The sequence below is a fragment of the Linepithema humile genome, chromosome 2, assembly GCF_040581485.1.
Source record: "Linepithema humile isolate Giens D197 chromosome 2, Lhum_UNIL_v1.0, whole genome shotgun sequence".
Taxonomy (NCBI): domain Eukaryota; kingdom Metazoa; phylum Arthropoda; class Insecta; order Hymenoptera; family Formicidae; genus Linepithema; species Linepithema humile.
In genome coordinates, this window is record NC_090129.1 from 6,054,076 (window position 1) to 6,073,856 (window position 19,781).

A 19,781-nucleotide genomic window follows, 5' to 3' on the forward strand; every position below is an offset into this window, starting at 1 on the left:
TCGGACACTGTATATTGATGCAGTATACATTATACATTTAGAATCGGTATTTAAAACGCGCTCACAACAATATTGGCGCGCTAATAAATCGAAACCTAATAAATCTTATAGATGTATCAGGCTCTGGTGATTATCAAAATCAATAATATTCGAAAGGAGCGTAAAGAGCCAGACAGCAAGTTATTCGTGCGAAGGTTACAGTGGATTAGTTTTTATCATTATTCCATTTACATTAAAACAAACGCTTCTGCCTGTCATCGGGCCTTCTTCAGTGTATTATATAAGACCAAATAAAACGCAACGCATTACTTAAATAAACAGTATAAAAAGCGAAAAATTTTTTTAATCCATAGTTAACAGCAATGTAGTTCAACTACTACAATCCTAACGTTGTTAAATTTTGAACTATACTGCTGTCAATTATAGATTAAAAAAATTTTTCGCTTTTTATACTGTTTATTTAAGTAATGCGTTGCATTTTATTTAGTCTTATATAATACACTGAAGAAGGCCTGATAACAGGCAGAAACGTTTGTTTTAATGTAAATGGAATAATGATAAAAACTAATCCACTTTAACCTTCGCACAAATAACTTGCTGTCTGGCTCTTTACACTCCTTTCGAATATTATTGATTCTAATAAATCTTACCGTTTTTATTGATCAGATTTTGGTTTAGTCTAACATCGTTATAAGCATGTTCTGAATACGGGCCATTATTCAGTTTAGTTGATTTAGTTTTAGTGATGTATTTATTTTACTCACAATCAGATAAACTTGATGACTGACCGGATTTTCGAGGCAATTTGCAAAAATAGTTTTAGCGGTAGTTTTTTTTCTTGGAAATTCTTTTAAATATATTTTTCGATATTATACAATAATCCGACACTTTATTTATATATGTATATTTAAAAAAATATCACACAAGGCTTGAGATCCAAAACTAATTCATTATTTCAAATATATTTGTAACAGATTTACATGTAATCAAATTATCTTTGATTTCTGTTGATCGATGTTATCTGCGCGTTCTTGGTTTACCAATCGGTTCCAATCAGAAGGTCGTCTTTAGTGTATAAACTTTACAATGAGTTGACGTAATATAAACCGGATTAATTGACTCGGTATATACCTGACGATGAACTTCTTTCACGATAACCAGCACCTCGAAAGAGCTAACCAAGTAACCGAGCATCGCGTGATCGTTTTTGCGATTTAATTGCTGAACGTGTAAAAAATGCGTGCAAAACATTTGGTTTATATTACGTCAATTAATATGTGCATTTCTAAAAATTTGTTAAAATTTCCTAATATTATTAATCTATTTTTTTTTATGGATTAATTTTTTTATAGATTTTCCACAACAGTTATCATAACTTGAGTGTCATGCACTATTTATTTAATGTGTCTGCAATAGTGTATAGCGCTACATACACACGCACGCACAATTAATTAGAATTCCATTCGACAATTTCATTCGAGATATTACAATAAAATAGCAGCGTGTACCCGATATTAATTTAATTTAATTAGTCAGTCATAATTTACATCTGCAATTCGTTTATTGTATGAGTTAAATACGTCATTTATGTGCTTAATTAGTAATGAATTCTTAATTAGTTTATAAGAATGGATTCTTAATTAATTTAATGAATTATTAACCATCCTTTTGTTTATTTTGTTTGTCATCGAAACTGTTTACATATAATAGGTTATAATTTTAAAAACGTGTAACTTGTTTCTTTCTTTTATTATTATTAGATAAAAACGCAATACAATATCAGTTAAAAAATAATGGAGTTCTTATATTTGCCTTGATATTTTGAATATACATATATACAGAGTGTTGCATATACATATTGGGCAGTACGACGAGTTGCGCGGCATATTTTGCAGGGATAGGCGCGGTTCAGTGGGTAATGACAGCATATATACGTATCCATCATAACTTATTGATCGAATTGATTGCGCGCATTTTTACTAATTTTGAGTTTACAGCGTTTCAATTATGACGGACTTGAATAATCGTTGCGATTATTACTAGAGAAGCTAAAACACATTAAAGATGAAAAATTAAATTTTAGAAAGTTAACATGTTAAAAAAAAACAAATATGATACAACAAAATTTTTTTCTTTACCGCTTTACTTTTTGCGCGTGTTAGCGTTGTAAATTGCTGTCATTACCCACTGAACCGCGCCTATCCCTGCAAAGTATGTCGCGCAACCCGTCGTACTGTCCAATATGTATATGCAACACCCTGTATATGATCACCTCAGAGATGTACCATGTTAAGTCACATTTTTTCGAAAATTGAGTTATTATTATCACAAGACTCTATACTCCCATGGCAAATGTTTTCAATGAAAATGTTGAGTGTGTAAAGTTAAGTCACAATGTGATGATACATTCACCAAGTAAACAGTATTAAAATCATATTCTGTAATCACACAACTTCATTTTCTGAAACATATCGAAGTTTGATATTAAACCTGCGAATACAAAAAATCTGCAAAACATTATAAATATCTTAAAAATCGCTTTAGATCCTTTGCCTGAAAAATTATGTTTATGTGACTTAACATACTATAGGTGCTATATACATACATAAAACTACTTAACATTTTTTAGTCAATGTCATTAAAACATTTTTTTATTGTAATTTTTTATGATAATTTTGTACAAAATTTTCAATTACTAGGTACATTATTTTGAAAACTTTAGCAATTAGAAAAAATAATATCAAAATTAATACTTTGTCGTTATGTCTGTATCTATTTCATGATAGATAAACTTAATTAATTTAGTTATTTTATAATTTATCAGATATTTATATGATATGGAATTAATAAAATAATTAAATTAGTTTAAATTAAAGTGGAAATTAAAATTTTTAATTATTATTATAAAAAATTATAAATTTTGACATTACATTTCTCTGAGAGATTATAACAATTATGACTATATTAGCAGCTTAAATAGTCACGCTAATATAATATAGTTATTTAGTATTTAATGATACTAATAATAGAAATATAAAAATTGTATCCTAATGTCATATTGACGATGTTGAACAATCGACGTTAGATTCATGCAGTTTTTCTTATTTACATTACATCGCAAATTTGTTAAAATATATAGTCTTACACATAATTTAGGGCAAAATCTATTACAACACTGTCTGGATGAATTTAACAATAAGTTCTCAGTCAAATTGAATATGGCTTTCCGTTCATTTTAGGAGTGTCATAAATAAATAAAATTATGCATTTTAAAGTAATATGTTCGTTACTTTAAAATTTGTCGTGTGTTAAGATTAAAACTATCTCATGCAAGAACGGTTGTTTTGTTGATTTGTCTGTATTTTTGATAAACGGTTGAAATTTTAACATTCTTGACGATTTATTCTAAGCCAGTTTCTAGACGGTTGACAACGAATGAGTGGCAACACAATATTTCGTATGGAGCAATAAACGATAATCTCGAACATTATTTTTAATGCTTGATAATGGCTCTATTAACCAAAAAAAAATAGATTGCATTATATAATGAATTAGCTTTTATTATACAATAGCTCGTAAAATATTGAAAATGTTAATAGTTATTGGATTATCCTTATTTATTCTGTCACGTATATTTCACTCCATTTTACTTACATTACGGGTTTTCCCCGTAGATAGGCTGCCTTACTTGGGGTCGTCTGTAGCGCTGAGGAAATACGCCTTCAATTGCAATACGATTCATGATATAATTCATTCTAAAATTTCTACATTCAAAATTATTGTCAATTATTCTTATTTTAATTGAGGGTAAAAAATTATATGTACATGATCTGTTAATCTCAAAAATACTATAATATGGCAAAATTTGTTAATGGATGGCATAAAAAAGGATTATTTACTTATTTTGACTTTGGGAGAAAAAGCCAATAGAAAGAGAGAGAGGGTATTTATAATTTAAAATTATCTCGTTCTTTCCAAGAACGTAAAAATAATTTTATGAACGTGTTAATAAGGACTTAATTTCTTGGAATGCTACTAAACTTACAATGCTTTATTTCTAATTATAAAATTATTTTATAGCAATCATAATTGTAATTTAGCTAGCCATCTAATTTAATAAAATTAATTAATATTAAAATTACATAATAAGAAGTTAACATTACTTTTGCTAAAAATTTTTTTTTTATTAAATTTCAAATTATTCATAAATTGCTTATATGTATAATTGCGGAAGTAGATTACTTATAAAATTAGATATTAAGTAGATATTAAAAAGAATCAACTTACATATACAACTTACGTATATAACGTAAACAATATTTGAGCAGCATAACAATTATTATTAGTATTAAAATAACTATCATTGTTTCTATGATTATTGTGTAAAACTCAAACCGTGTATAAGAATTTTTTTTGTTTTTTTGCTCTTTTTTTATAGTTTTATTAGTCGATGTAGTACATTGAATATTTTTATCGCATCTACTCTCTTCACCTGGAAAATAAATTTAATTGATAACTAATTATATTTTTCACGAACAAATTAAGTCTGTGAATAATACAAATTTGTTTTGAATTAATATTAAAAGTGTGTTAAATTTTTATTATTAAAGAACTTATTTTTCTAGATATAAAAAATTCATATTATTATATTACGAATAAAGCTGCCAAATAATTAACATGTATTTTTATTAAGTTTTTTTCCTTGTTGAATTAAGTTTATTAGTTCAAAATTTATATTAGTAAATTATTTATAAAGAAAAATAAGTAATTAACAAATTAATTTTTTTAACGGAAACGCAAAAGATAATTGAACAAAGATACAGATATTATTTTTCACGTTCGAAATATATGACATTAAGAAAATAATTAATAATTATTTTTTTATGCAAGATGTAAACAATTATGCCATTACCGGAAAATAACCAGATGTATACATAGATAAAAATCCAAAATTTTTCTATCATACTGTGCTTTGTAAGATCTTATATGGTTTTTTCTCCTGAAAATTAAAAGAAATTAAGGTTATAATTTTTTTTTTAATTATTTGAAAATTATCTTTATCACAATATATTCGCTACGTATAATCCATAATTAATATTGTGCACAAAATAAAACAACACATCTACTCTCTAACAAAGAACTGGTTCCATCACTGATTTTATTAATAATAAATATTTGTCAAATCTTATTCTGATACACAAAGTAACATGATATTATATAACATCACTTAATATGAAATAATATGTGATAGTTACTGCATAAATGATTCTTGATGTCGACGAGCACCGGAAAAAAGTACAAAATTCTAAAGAAATTTGATAGAATATTTTGCTCTGTCAGTAATGAGTGCAATATTTTATCAAACAACATTAAAATATTTAATTTTCTAAAACTCTCGACATTAATTAATACCAAAACTTTATTTAACCGATTTAATATAAAAATTATTAACACTATAACATCACTTATTCATCTTACCAATTCGAAGCTTCCTAACGTCTATGTTTTCTGAACAACACTGTGATAATGAGAAGCAATCGGCTTATTATGTACACACAAATAATATTCAACTTGGATTGTCTGTTCGCATCAATCTTATTGGCTTCGGCTACAAATATGTTCATCCTTTGTAATTCTTATTATATTATATCACCTAACTCGCATATGTTATCCTTCTTGACGTAAATCTTGAAATAAATTTTTCAACGAGATTTCACGAGATTTTTAAATAAAATAGTCAGCGGGTTTAAATTAAAATAAAAACTTTTTTATACTGTGCATCCTATACACACACAAATTACACACAAATACACACAAATACACACAAATACACACAAATTACTGAAACAACAAGCGACAATATAAATATAAGTAGCAATAAAAGAAACGTAATACATAAGTAGCTGCTGATTTTAAGATCTAAATAGCTAAATATATACTTATAGTACAACCACATAAAATGCACATTTTATTTTTAGCGTTTAATTAATAAAACACAGTAATTTTATACATCCTCAATTTTTTAGGATTCTATAAAATCGATACAATAAATGGAGTGACCCAATTATTTAGGTATTCTTCCTTGTTTCTTTTTCTGTTTCTCTTTTTTAAAGAGAGAGAGAGTTTCTATTTTGTTCTATAACAGAAGAAAAACATCTTAAAAATATATTTAATTATTAAAGTACTAAATAGATACAGTGATCCAAAACAACCTAAAGAATATGATCTTGAAATGTCATATTCTTAAGTTTTCTAAGATGATTTTTTCAACAAAATTTTGTCTGAAGCTTAGTTTTTGAATTATAATAATTATAACTTAAAAATAGTTATAATAAGTAGTGAACTATTTTCAATTATAACTCAAAAACTAAGCCTCGGACAAAATTTTGCTAAAAGAGAAATTATCTTAGAAATCTCTCAATCAGGTTGTTTTGAATCATCCTGCATAGATATGAACGAACGAGGAAAATTTGTTAATTATATATTCCATTAAAAGTTATATGATAATTATATTAGCGTATCGTAACACTTTTGACTATAATGTTACTAATAATTACTTTAATCAATTTGAAATAAGAAATAATTTCTTTTTTAGCAGAATAAAATAGAAAACAATATTAAAGTTGTAAGAATGAAAAATTATTTCACGAACAAATCTTCTTGAAAATAATTAATACTGAATTTTAATAGCAAAGAAGAATTATGAGAAAAAGAAAAAATTAACTTACATGACAACTCTACAGCGTCCTTTGCTATCCTTTCTTTGTCCTTTCGGACAGTATTCGGGTACTACGATAATATTCCTGGATCCAATCTGTGGGATGATCCTATCAGGCATCACGATATTATCCTGAGCATCACTGTTTTCTTTCTTATTTTCTTTTGCATTCCCGATTTGTGGAACTTTCTTTTCGTCTGTCGTCGATGTCACCTTTTCTGCGGCGCTAATCGATTTGTGACAAAGACCGTGTTGATTATCGCAATATTAGCAGCGTTTTTATGCGATATTTTAATTTTTTATTAATTAATTTAATATTGTATAAAACCTATTTATTTTTTAATTTTATATTTATATATCAAGCACTTAAAAAGAGAAATATTCGGATGTAGTTCTGAAATAGTTCTGTTGAAATATTACTTACAGATTAAATATGCAGATGCGCATTATTTCGGAAAATACTTACATGTCACGAATATTAAAATATATTTACAATCATGAAAACTTAGAGCTAATTTTTAGAAATAATTCGCCAAAAGATTCTTGAACTTTTTATTGAAGCAGTTTACGACGTAATTCTGAATTAGCTCGATTGATCTCGAACTATACCAAGCACGCCTTTAGATATATTTTCCTTATCGTTTTATTCAACACATATATAAAAAAAACTCTGGCAAGTCTTTTGATACTATTGAGTATGTGAAATCATCACACCATGATAAATTTTGATTCCAGTAAAGTGAACAGAAATCAAAGCTGTTTTTTTCGCACGTTGATCTTGTGCATACCTTAATAGAGGATCCACAGAGGATCCTTTTTTGTTTTATACATACTTGTAATCTTTATTCGAGTATTTGTACTCCTTGCTGAACGTGGAGTCTTCGTTCGGCGAGACATAGTCTTTTAATAAATCTTTCATCAAATAGATCTCTATTTGCGGCACTCTAAATTCCGACTGTACTATTTTCCACCTATCCGGAATATCTTCTAGGTCTGTCAATGGTTTCGGCGAGAGTTGCATAATTAATGTTCTTTTCTCCGACTGAATGTCTATTGACATTGAGAAACGAACGATCGAAATTATTAAAGCGCTAAAGATTAAATCGCAAAGATACATAACGACCGACAATTTACAACCGTGCAGTGTTAATTTAAATAATAATTTTTAATTTGATTTAAAAAAGTAATAATGATAAACTTCTATGAATTCCTATGAATTGTTATCTTGCACACGCAATTATTATTTTGCGCGTCAAATAATATTCGCTGATTTTTAAGTGGCACGCAACTTTTTGAGCTTAATTGATGATTCCGACACTTCTTTAGATCACGCACTTTCAATGCCGGCGCATAGACAACTGTCTGAAGCACGAAATAATCAGCTTTGCGAATTCTAACTCAACGCACACTCAGTCTTTCGATCGCAGCGCACCCGCAAATATAAGATTAAATTCATAAGTAAATGGTTTACTGCAGAGAGAGAGAGAGAGAGGGGGGGGGGAGAGAGAGAGAGAGAGAGAGGGAGAGGGAGAGAGAGAGAGAGTCCGACTAATGCGATTTAATGACAGCTCGAATGCCGCTTCTGATAACCGATATAACGAACTGATAAAAACGAGTTTTATTCTTGGAAAACAGGAAACACACTTGGATATAGTTAAACCTCAATTCATAACCATTCTTAAAAATTTGTAAAACATCCATGAGGTTATATTCTGCAGTTAATCTTTTCTTTAACGTTACAATAAAAGGACAAATAAAAAATGTACAATAAAGTGTTTTTATAGAAAACTTTTTTCGAGAAAAACATTCCAAAACTTAAAAGTTAATAGTATTCTTTTTTTAAATTTAAACTTTAATTTAATATTAACTTTAATTTAATATTGACTTTAAATTAAAAAATTTAATATTAACTTTAATTTAATATAACATTTTATGTTAAATTGCTGTACTTATGTATAACTGCTATTAAAATATAATAAAAAGTTCAATTTTTATTAAACTTAATGTTCTATTAAAAAATAATCAAAAATGTCGCGAAAACATAATTTATAAAATATCAAGACATTGCTTTTAATTTTTTATAAACAATATTATATTTTTATTTATATTTTGACAACTATTGTTGAATTGAATTCGTTAACTTATGGTACGGTGTAACTGAAAATTATGTGCAAGTAATAAATTTGCCATTTTTACAGTTTTTTTTTATTAGAAATAAAAAACATGTATATAAACACTTTTTTATTTTATATTTTTTAATCAGTTCTTTTTATATAGAATTTATAGCACTTAATAAAGAAATCATAAAGTATTAAATAAATATATTGATTATATTATCTTACATCGTTTCATCTTTGATAAAGTCTTCTAACAATTATTTACATTAGAAGACTCACCTCTGATAATCTTAACTTTGATGTACATATATATATTGTATAGATATAGATACGAATTATTTATAACTTCGTTTTAATTGGCGCTTACAATCAAAATTTTTGGAATATATCTACGTGAATGCTCTAAATATTTTATTCTTCTGTTTTTATTTTCTTTATCGTGATATAATGACATAAATACATGATGACGTATGTACATTCCAACCTGCTGTGTCAGTTTTTTATCGGTGTTTATTATGAACTCATCTTCAAATTTTTATTGCTAGTGAATTTACGAATTACTGGACATTACTTGTATGCAATACTTTACTTACAGAATGTAATTTGATTTTGTTTATTATTACTTTTTAGGAAAAGAAGTAAATGACTTTGTTAAAAGAGTGATTTTTGCCGAATATTTATCTTGTTATTTGTATTAATTTCGTCAAAACAATAGTTATCTATGACGGATACAAAGTAAATAATCAAAAATGTCTTGTGATGTCATTGATAAATTTATAGAAAAAATAATTTACAATTATTAATATTTAACGATTCCGCGACAGCTGCATATTTGTTAATTTATTTCCCTGTTAGTTAAAATCAGTTATTTGTTGTCGGAATTTTTTGCGCTTTTGACGCAACTGCACAATTAATTCGAAGGTTATAACAAAGAAATAAATTGCACGAAAACGTCACATTATTGCACAAGCGTATAGTTCTTCAAACAATCAACAAGTGTAAGAAATCTGTTTAGATTGGTTGATCTTATCTTATCTTTATGTAAAAACTATGGAATTATTCTAGCTATTTTGTTATCTAACGATATAGCCACACTCGTGATACTTATGCGAGATACTCGTCGCAACTACAGTAAAAATGTTTGTTATAATTTTATTGCAGTTATCATGATATTTTTAATAGTTACGAAAAATATAAAATCTGCAAGTTATGTTTTAGAATATAAATTGACGATTCACGATTTTACATATGTAAACGATAACGTCAGCTAACACAAAAGAACATTTATCACGCGGATATTTCTAATTAACAGCGTATCAAACCGATGTACACCGATGTAAATGCACTGAAGATCTGAAATTCAGTTACGGCATTAGAATAGCACTATAAATCACCAATAATTAGATTCATATCATACCATTCCAGTTGCTTAATTCGTTAATAAATCTACCGGTCACCGTCGGGCTTGCATAAATTAGCAAATCAGCCATCAATTATTCTTCAATTATAATTGCGAATCTGCGCTTACGCATTGCAAGGTTTATCCGGCAAAAGTCCATAAATTGTCAACCAAAATTTACATTTAATTGACTGCAGTTTTCAAAATCAATATCCTGTCAATATTATTAGCTGTAATGTTTTTAAACAATTGCATTTGCAGAAATTCTTTTTTCTCTCTTTTTTTTACTTATAATTTATATAATGTAAACATAATACATTGTATTTCTAAAATCAAAAATTTTCTGAACAATTTTCTAAAAATTATTAAAAAATTGAACGATTGTGTTCGTGGAATTCTTTTAAGTACCGCCGTGTTGGCCGAGAAATACCGATATTGCATATGAGTTGATTGGCCGCGCGATTGTTCCTGCACGAACACAAGCAGAGTATAATATGTGACCGATGGACGGCCTGAAATAATTTTCAACCGATGGCGGTCCCGCAGGATTTATGGCGGCGAGATCGACCGGACATGCGGTCGTCTCGGTCTGTCGAGCAGCCGCGATTGTGAGAGAATCGCGGATATCCCGAGGCTGCGAATTTGCAAGAGAAATGATTTCAATTTAACTATTTGTTTTAATATTTTCTGTTTTATTATTATTTTATCATGCTTGTATTTTGACAATTTTATATTTTAACAAATTATATTGCGCGATTCATATGATTCTGAGTGAGTAAATAAAAGTTTTGAATATTTATTCTTTTAAATAATAGTATATTAGTATATAGTAATTTATTTATACATATGCAAAAGAGTACACATTACTCCACAAAAAATAGGTAACACTTTTTAAATGCTTAAAATCGAGCAATTTTCAAACCACTGGAACTCTGCGAAAAATTATCGCAGACAAAAAATTAAAAAAGCATTTTAAAACTTGAAGTTTGTACTTTAACGTGCTTTAAACTGTTTTTTAATCTTTATATTTTTAAGCCCTAAAAAGAACATATTATTTTGTTCTTAAAATTACGTACGTTTACATTTTGCAGCTGGATAAAAATTTTTCTCGCAAAATTTATGACAGGTGTCAAACATTACAACATTTTACTTACAAAACGTGTTTCTTTTTTTAATTTTCTTACAATTTTTTTTAGCTGAGTTATACAACTTTGATGCTAAACCTGCACTTTTTACGCTAATATTGCTGCCGATGGTAAATTTTATTTTCACAAAACGTAGGATTGACTTTAAAATCGCGTAACTCGGGCAAGGAAAATCATAGAAAAATAAAAAAAACGCGTTGTGCAAATCAAATGTTATTGTCATAAATTATCATAAATTTTGCGAAAAAAATTTTTTTATTAAGGTACAGAGTGTTGCAAAACAGTGTACTTTTTTTTTCGAGCTTAGGAATACAAAAATAGAAAATGTTTAAAAACGACTAAAAGCCCATAAAAGTACAAACTTTAAGCTTTAAATTGCCTTTTTAAATAATTTTTTGTCTACGATAATTTTTCATCGAGTTTAGCGGTTTGGAAATTGTTTAACTTTAAGCTTCTGCACGTCTCGACGCGGCAAAACAGTGCGGCCGACTGGCTGAGTGCGCGTCATTAATACGAACGATTCTGAAGTAAAGCGTGATGTCGAAATATGCTATCTATAAGGATAAAGAAAAATGAATACATATATAATATATTGCATCAAAGAAATATTTTTTTTTTTAATTTTAGGCGGAGTAGAAAAGACGCAGTATAGTCAATTGCCAAAGCAGATTCTCAGCCGTCACGGATTTGAGGGGTGTCTGGCGTCGTTGGATCTCAGCGGGGAAAGCACCGACCTCATTACTGACGCTGTCGTGCCGAGTTCCCTCGTCACATCAGGATGCGATGTTTACACCAACCTACATCCGGGCAAGAAGTGTACTCATGATCTCTGTGCCAATCACGGCACATGTGTGCAGCAATGGAACAGCTACACATGCGATTGCGACATGACAAGTTTTACTGGACCAACTTGCAATGATGGTAAAAAAAAAAAAAAAAAAAAATAAAATAATGAAAAAAACAAAAAAGAAATATACAACCATCGTCGCTACGTTAATAACATTGACCATAAAGCTAATGAAGTCCGTCGCTGTTATCGGATTATTCAATAATATAATAAATATTGCAGACATATAAAACAAGTTTATAGTTCGAATAAAATCAATTTTGTAGGAAGGAGATAAATATTTTTCCAGAAAATTAGATTACCGATAAAAATAATGCATGTAACATTTTTAGTTATAAAATTAAAATAAAGATTAAATTGGTTTAACTTTTGATACACGGCTATGGTTATGCCTTAAAAAAGAACAGCTTCAAATTCAGTACATGTATAATATGACAGGTAAAACGTAATCTTGGTGATATTATTAGTTTAGCAGATTTAGAAGCGCATAACTAATAAATTAAAAATTAATCAGAATATTATATATTTCAAATTATTAATACCATTTTCAAACTTCTTGCAGAGGCTGTTGCTTACGAATTTGGAGCCGGAAGAGGAATTATTACATATACCTTTCCGGCTGATCGTCGACCGGAAATGAAAAGGGACACCGTGGCTTTAGGTTTCGTCACCGGCGTTAGCGATGCTGTGCTGCTTAGAATAGAATCAGCGTCGAGTAACGATTATCTCGAGATCGAAATTGTTAGTATATGATGAGATTTAATTAATATTTTTTTCATTGAGCGACTTGAACGAATGTCTTAAGACTATTGAGTGATATGTATGAATATTATTAATTAAATACGTTTTGAATCATATAATTTTTAAATTAAGAATTATATATCAAAATGGTTTAATATCGGCATTATGAGTTCAAAAATCAATTAAATAATTAGAAATCAAATAATTTTCTTTATATTAACTAAATTTAATTTTCTATAAACTTTGACAATATTTGAATCGTGTCTAAGTTATAATCTCATCTATTTTGCTTTAATCTTACATGAAATAATTAATCAAATATTAGGCAATTAATTTCTGTCTATTTTCATTTATCAGATATGATAGATTTTACACACAATAACATGAAATCATTATTTTAATTTGAAAATTTTTTATCATGTTGATAATACAATTCAGTACTGTTATCAATTGTTAATTTTATTTAATAATTAATCGCTGATTAATCTGTAATTTAGTTATTAATATTACATAAACTGCAGTTAATAAGTAAAAAGCTTCGATTTATAGAGGATATAATTATTTTTAATAGATTATTTTTAACAAATTATTAACATATCTACATTTTATTATCTCGCGCATTATTTTTTTATTTTTATTATCAAAAAGTTGATAAATTGGAGAAAATAATAGTCTTTGAATGTGACCAATTTTGAATAACAATTTTATATTTATTTTAATACTAATTTCAACAAAGGAATTATCATTTTTCAATGAAAATTGTAACTGGAGACAGATTACATACATTTCTTATTTATAATAGAATTTTTATTTAAAAGAGATAGCATTTTTTATTAAAATCTTGTCGTTCAAACTACTCACGTTCTATCAAAAAGACTACATTATAATAGAAATGAATTATTTATTTGTACAGGTGGAGGGTAATGTCTTTGCAGTTTACAATATGGGCACCAACGATCATCCAATCGGCGAAGTTGGCGTGAAAGTTAATGACAACCAATATCACGTGGTTAGATTCACCAGAACAGGACCGAACAGCACATTACAAGTCGACGATTACAATCTACAGTCTAATCATCCGTCTGGTAAGTAATTTTTACATAATATTTTAAGCGTCACACTAGAAACACTATAATAAGCTATCGCCAGTCGATCATCTTTATTGTCAATTTTGTATTACGTGTGCGACAAAAGACTTTTATATATAAAGTGTTTATCACAAACTTAGATCCACTCACTATTCACGCGTTATAAAAATGGCAAAAAACAACAGTTCTTCCAACTGTCACGATGCATTCGTTAATTATGCTGTGGAATTAAATAAATTACGTAAATGAATGTAACGTTTAATGCACGCAACAAAGATAAGAATTAAGTGCAAGTAAGAATAGATCGCCCGAATGTGCCACAAGACGATGTAGGTAGCTCAAGAAGTGCCGGGAGACTGAAGACGAAAGGTTCCATGTGCTCCTTTATGAACTTCGTAGTGCCGGCCATCGACCCATCCCAACCATGGGAAACGGTCTTAATCGGTCGTCCAGACCCGACTAATTGTCCCGTCCTTTTCACGAGCGCGAAGGCCGTTTACCGCTCCCATGAAAAGATGTAAGGAATGATTTATTGATGGACCGAAAATTATCAGGCAATTATTCAGAAATGTTGCGACTATATCCGGATGCCATTATCTATTTTACAATTTATAAGAGGAGACGCTTAAGTCTTTTCAGTATCATTGCTAACATATTTACATATAAATATGTATCTTTAGATATTTAAATTTGCTTTTTATTTAATATCGCTGAGTTAACTCGTTGAAACAAATTATGGCTGCATGCAAAAATATCTGCTGAACATTCTCAACGTTATTTGTTCCGTTTGAAATATTAGTTGAGGGATTAATCTTAAAAAAAATATTGGCTAATCTATTTTATACTAATTATGATAATTATAGTAAACTTTGTTCCCTCGGCAAGATAAAATTCTGATACTCAATCAAGCGATCGAAGTTTTATCGATCACGAGCTAAGTCTGTGCACTCTTGCAGTCTTTGAAATTTCCATGCATAACATACTGTCCTGATAACTTGACCTTTAAAAAATGCTTTTCTATCAGGCTTGTGCTTGTATATCAATTCTCTTCCTTTCTAATATCCTGCGTGGCATTATCCTTTTAAAAGGAACGAAGTGAATTGTCCAGTGTATTAAGCGAATGGATTGACGAATGAATCTATATTGAACTGTACTTTATTTGATTAAAATTGTTACTACCCACTAAAAATAATCACAACTAATGGTTTGCAATATATATTTTATATATACATATAATAACAAAATTTGTAGGAAGGAATTCCTATAACGAATGCCACTAATATTTAATTAGCAAATGACAAAGCGGGATCTCTCTTCTCAATCTCTATTTTCTGTGTACAATTAATTTTATGATGTCGGCTATACGTATATTACGTTTAATAGAAATTGCATTTATTTATCTCACAGAGCACGCGTTAATATAATTAAGTGCCTCACTTAATTACATTACTCTCAAATTGTTTACATACTGTTATAGAATAAACTTTCGATTCACTTAACGTAATTTAACATCCATTTCTACTAATAAATCGAAAGTTAAAATAGAATTAACTTTTTTCAGCAAATTAAATTCTAATTTTTTGATATCAATAACTATGATAATACTGATTATCTTGCTTACAATTAGTACATCAAATAAATGCTTGAAATAAATATTTCAAATAATAAAGATTTTGCGGAGCCCCATTGATTGCCATATTTTCTCATTTAACGGCGTCAGCCCACCAGATTTATCTTATCATATAATCAGATAGTGTGTTTGCATATTCGCACACCGATATTAATTACCATGCAGCGCGTAATGTACTATGTTGCACTCGTTTTCTCGACCCGTGAAAATTTATCACCAGCAAATGCACGATGCATTTTCATAAGTGTATGAGCTTTTCAGTCTCGCGAGCGTCGTTTGCGCACTGCGGGATTCGCGTACGTTTAACAAATATTCACTAAATCTTCTGTCTCTACCTTGATAAATAGTGCAATTCATTTATGTTGCACCCATTCTAATAAGCGATGCTTATGCAATTTGCATTTTCGAAAATGTACATCACACACATGACACGATTAACAACAATATTTCTTCATAATTGTCGTTTTATCAAGTCATTGAAGTGAATTTATCATACAAATATATAATTTTTGTTATTATTCTGTGCATTAAAATATTCAAATAAGAGAGATAATCAAAAAGTTAATGTAAAATACCTCACATTTTCTTAAAATATATAAAGAGCGTGAAATATCTTATAATTATAAACTTAATTAAAATGTTAATGTGAGCAATCTCTTTAATAGAGTATGGATTATAGGTATATAAGAAAACAAGAAAATGTATGCTAAGAAAGATGAAAATTATTAGAAAACCAGGAAGTTATATATCACTCTGTGATATTTTCGCGAGTGAAAATTTTGCTGTGAAAATTTTGCTGTGAAAATTTTGCTGTGAAAATTTGCGAGTCCGGGAGACATCATTCGGGAGACGTCACGCGAGACGTTTGACTCTATAGGATATGAGCCTTTGTCACATTAACCCTTTGATCCTGTCGTTGCACCCCAATTGCCTGTTTCTTGGCGCCGCGTGAGGGAAACTCTTGATTAACCGTGCTGTCCTGATAACTTTCTGGAACATCTTAAACCCTTTGAGACTATGGTACTCTATTATGCTTTTCTAATAAGAGTTAAGAATACAGTTTTGAACATTACTTTGCATTAACGACATCTATTGATTAATCTTACACTCGAGATTGTTGTCGCATAATTAGACACTTCTGACATATAGTAATATTATTTATAATAATTATGATCGACAATTCGATATATTATTATATCGAATATTTTGTTCGCAAACGCTAAAAGTTTATACAATAATAAATAATACGTTAAATATGATAGTTATAGTAAGAATTGGTATATGTAGGTGAAAAATGTTACTTTAGTGAATATTAATAATAACGTTAATGCATATAAGTATTAAAAATATTTATATAACATTTATGAAATACATTTCACCACAAAATGTGGGAATAGACTTTGCCACAAGACGTAGGTTTTCTTATATGCGCGTATGTATTAGATTCTGACGCGCGTCTTGACTTTTACACCTGGCGCATTGATCCTTGGAAATTTGGGTCAATTTACAAACTTCTGAGTTTTTTAAAACGTGCACGATGTTGTAACCCTCTCTCCACCCCACATGGTTCGCACATTGTGCAACCTGATGAGAAGAAAATCCTCTTCGTGCTTTCTGCTGCTCTGCTTCATGTGTGGAGGACTGCTTGTCCCGAAGCTACATATTATTCTCTCTTACGTGCATATCCTCTTCTCAATTTGATAGATAACAAAATTTACAAATATCGGTCAATAACTTGATGCTTTAGAATACAATAAAACAAAAGATCGGACACATTAAATATTGAAATTATTTTATGATAGAATAAAATACAATCATATTAATTTAATGAAAAAATCAGAAGCATAATGTAGTTTTATGAAACATGTTTATGAGTAACAGAAAATACGTTTCAAAGCATCAAACTAATTGATAGGTAGGAAAAAAACATTTTTACTATAAACAAAATTGTATTCTCATCTCTGCAAACAAAATGTTTCCGCTAGAATCAATACTATTTTTTTCTTTGTTTTAAAGTGTCTTTCGTTGAAAAAAATTTGAAAATATTGGCAAAATTTATTTGAATTATGCCAGCTGCATTTTAGAATAAAGAAAAGGAAATAAAACAATGAATTATTTTCATGCCAAAGCTGAGTGATCTACATACATGCTGAAAGTGGCTGAAAGATTGACATGCTTATACATTGCTAATTAAAGAAACAGACGACAATAATAGACGGACCCTCAATCAAACTACCTTTTCGAAATTAATTGAATTAACCCCTTTAAGAATACTTAGACAGAACCTTCTTACGTCGCATGCATCTCTGATGGAAAAGGTCACGTGGCAGGCCTTTTTTCTCATTAAGTTCCTCGTTCTGAAGCCCACATGTTCAACCCCTGTGCCACTTCTTACCCTCCATGTTATCCTCATCTTAAAATAGTTCGAATGACACGTGGTACTTAGTTAAATATCAGGAGCCTAAGATCTAAATATTTATCGTTGTACATTATAAATGCATAAATTTGTTGTAAATCTTTGTGAATTCTTCCACGAATTATGGATTTAACATGTTCCTTATTCGATTCCAAGTGTATGAAGTTAAGAACAGAGTTTATTAAAACACAATTTTGCAAAATCTTTGTGTTAATTAAAAAATATATGATTATTAACTTTATTTATATTAATCAAAATTTATGATCAAAGCTTATGTTATTTTTTAATATTGTCTTTTATATGCATGTATATATTGACACGACAAACACACTATTTTTAATAGTAGCCTCAAAGATTTCATAAAAATTCATAGAATTTACAATTAATTGAGTTTGCTTAACAAACAACAAGTAATAAACAAGTAATAAAATATTTATTATTTGTTATTATCTTGAAAATTTTTAATGTCAACGGAAGAAAGAAGCAAAGTAAGAGTCATCAATCACACGAAGATATATGAACGAGGGTTGGAGATAAAACTCTCTTGACGTCATATGAAAAGGATACCCAGTGCACCCTTCTCAATGTCGTATCTCCCTGGTATCAAAGTAGATCAATTTAACTATAAAGATCAATCCTTCTACCTTAACGAATTCATACTTTTGCAAAGCACTTTTATAATATAAAAAATAATCAGTTGATTACAGATTGTTCATAAATTTTGCATCATATATATTTTGCTTTGCTTTTAAGTAACTTATAACATAAATTATAATTCTTTTTGTTTTATTTTTAAAAATTGCATTAAATAATAATTTTTTTTTTTTAAATATATACATATTAAACTTCCATTTAATGTTATTCCGCATTATCAACTTGAATCCAGTGTTTCCTTAAAATACTTTATTTTGTTTGTTGTTACATTTTGGTTACCACAAATGGTTAACATTCTGAGAGATGACGTGCAGTTCAAGATGATTTTTTAAGTATAAAATTATTAGATAGTCATGCTTTGGATTCAAAGATGCTTCTTCGAATTCTATGCTACCCTGCTCTCTAATTAAGGAACTCTATTCATGGTGTTACCCCGGGGGTAACGTAATCCGCGTCTCTAGAGGAACGCCTATGCATTCTAATGTAGGAATAATAGCCTCTTCCACCTCTCTTCCATCATTCCATGTTTAATTCGCCCACATGTACCATTGATGCACATACTAGAATTTAAAACCACTCCTAATTTAAGCGTGAAATTTTATCTTAAAGTCCACTATTTATATATATTTATCATGGTTAATTATATGAAAAATATGATAATAAAAAATCAAAAAAGATCACTTCCTTGATTTATTTCAAAAATATCATTATTAATTCATATCGTTAAAGACTAAAATGTAAAATTTAAATCGAACTTACGTTAATATACGTAATGCATATATATATCCGCTGTTATAATATATATACCGCTGATAATTTTAATTAATCAATTTTTATGTTTTTTTTTACTACTATTTTATCGCTGCTAAGTATATTGTTTGTTTGGAAAACTTGTCGTTGAAATTACAGGATATAATAGAATATACGTAAGTGAACATTTCCAAAAAGAAAAGATGTTTAAAAAGTTGTTCAACACATTATTCATTTTACTTCTACATTTTGCCTTATTTATTTAAATGTGAACTT

General features: G+C 28.8%; 2 protein-coding genes across 8 annotated transcripts in view; one reads left to right on the top strand and one right to left on the bottom strand.

Annotated features, from left to right (window-relative positions):
• The window catches only part of Nrx-1 (Neurexin 1), a 212,125-nt gene that overhangs the window by 166,901 nt on the left and 25,443 nt on the right, over nt 1-19,781 (top strand). For all 4 annotated transcript variants that reach the window (XM_067349190.1, XM_067349191.1, XM_067349194.1 and 1 more), the window contains 3 exons: nt 12,007-12,300; nt 12,789-12,967; nt 13,881-14,052. In XM_067349190.1, the coding sequence (XP_067205291.1) occupies nt 12,007-12,300; nt 12,789-12,967; nt 13,881-14,052 (645 nt within the window). The remainder of the gene's footprint in view (nt 1-12,006; nt 12,301-12,788; nt 12,968-13,880; nt 14,053-19,781) is intronic.
• On the bottom strand, nt 1,718-8,146 carry LOC105678853 (uncharacterized). 4 transcript variants are annotated; one of them, XR_010888464.1, is made up of 8 exons: nt 7,552-8,146; nt 6,729-6,944; nt 5,479-6,136; nt 4,913-4,999; nt 4,288-4,492; nt 3,655-3,764; nt 2,139-3,512; nt 1,718-2,048 (listed from the first exon to the last, which is right to left on the bottom strand). XR_010888464.1 is itself a non-coding variant. In XM_012378548.2 (3 exons), the coding sequence occupies exons 1-3, from the start codon at nt 7,833-7,835 to the stop codon at nt 6,127-6,129; spliced, it is 510 nt and encodes a 169-aa protein (XP_012233971.1). In that variant the 5' UTR covers nt 7,836-8,146; the 3' UTR covers nt 5,124-6,126. The 4 variants fall into 4 exon arrangements, 1 of the variants encoding a protein (XP_012233971.1); XR_010888465.1 differs by having other exon boundaries at nt 1,718-3,512; nt 3,655-3,720; XR_010888463.1 differs by having other exon boundaries at nt 1,718-3,512.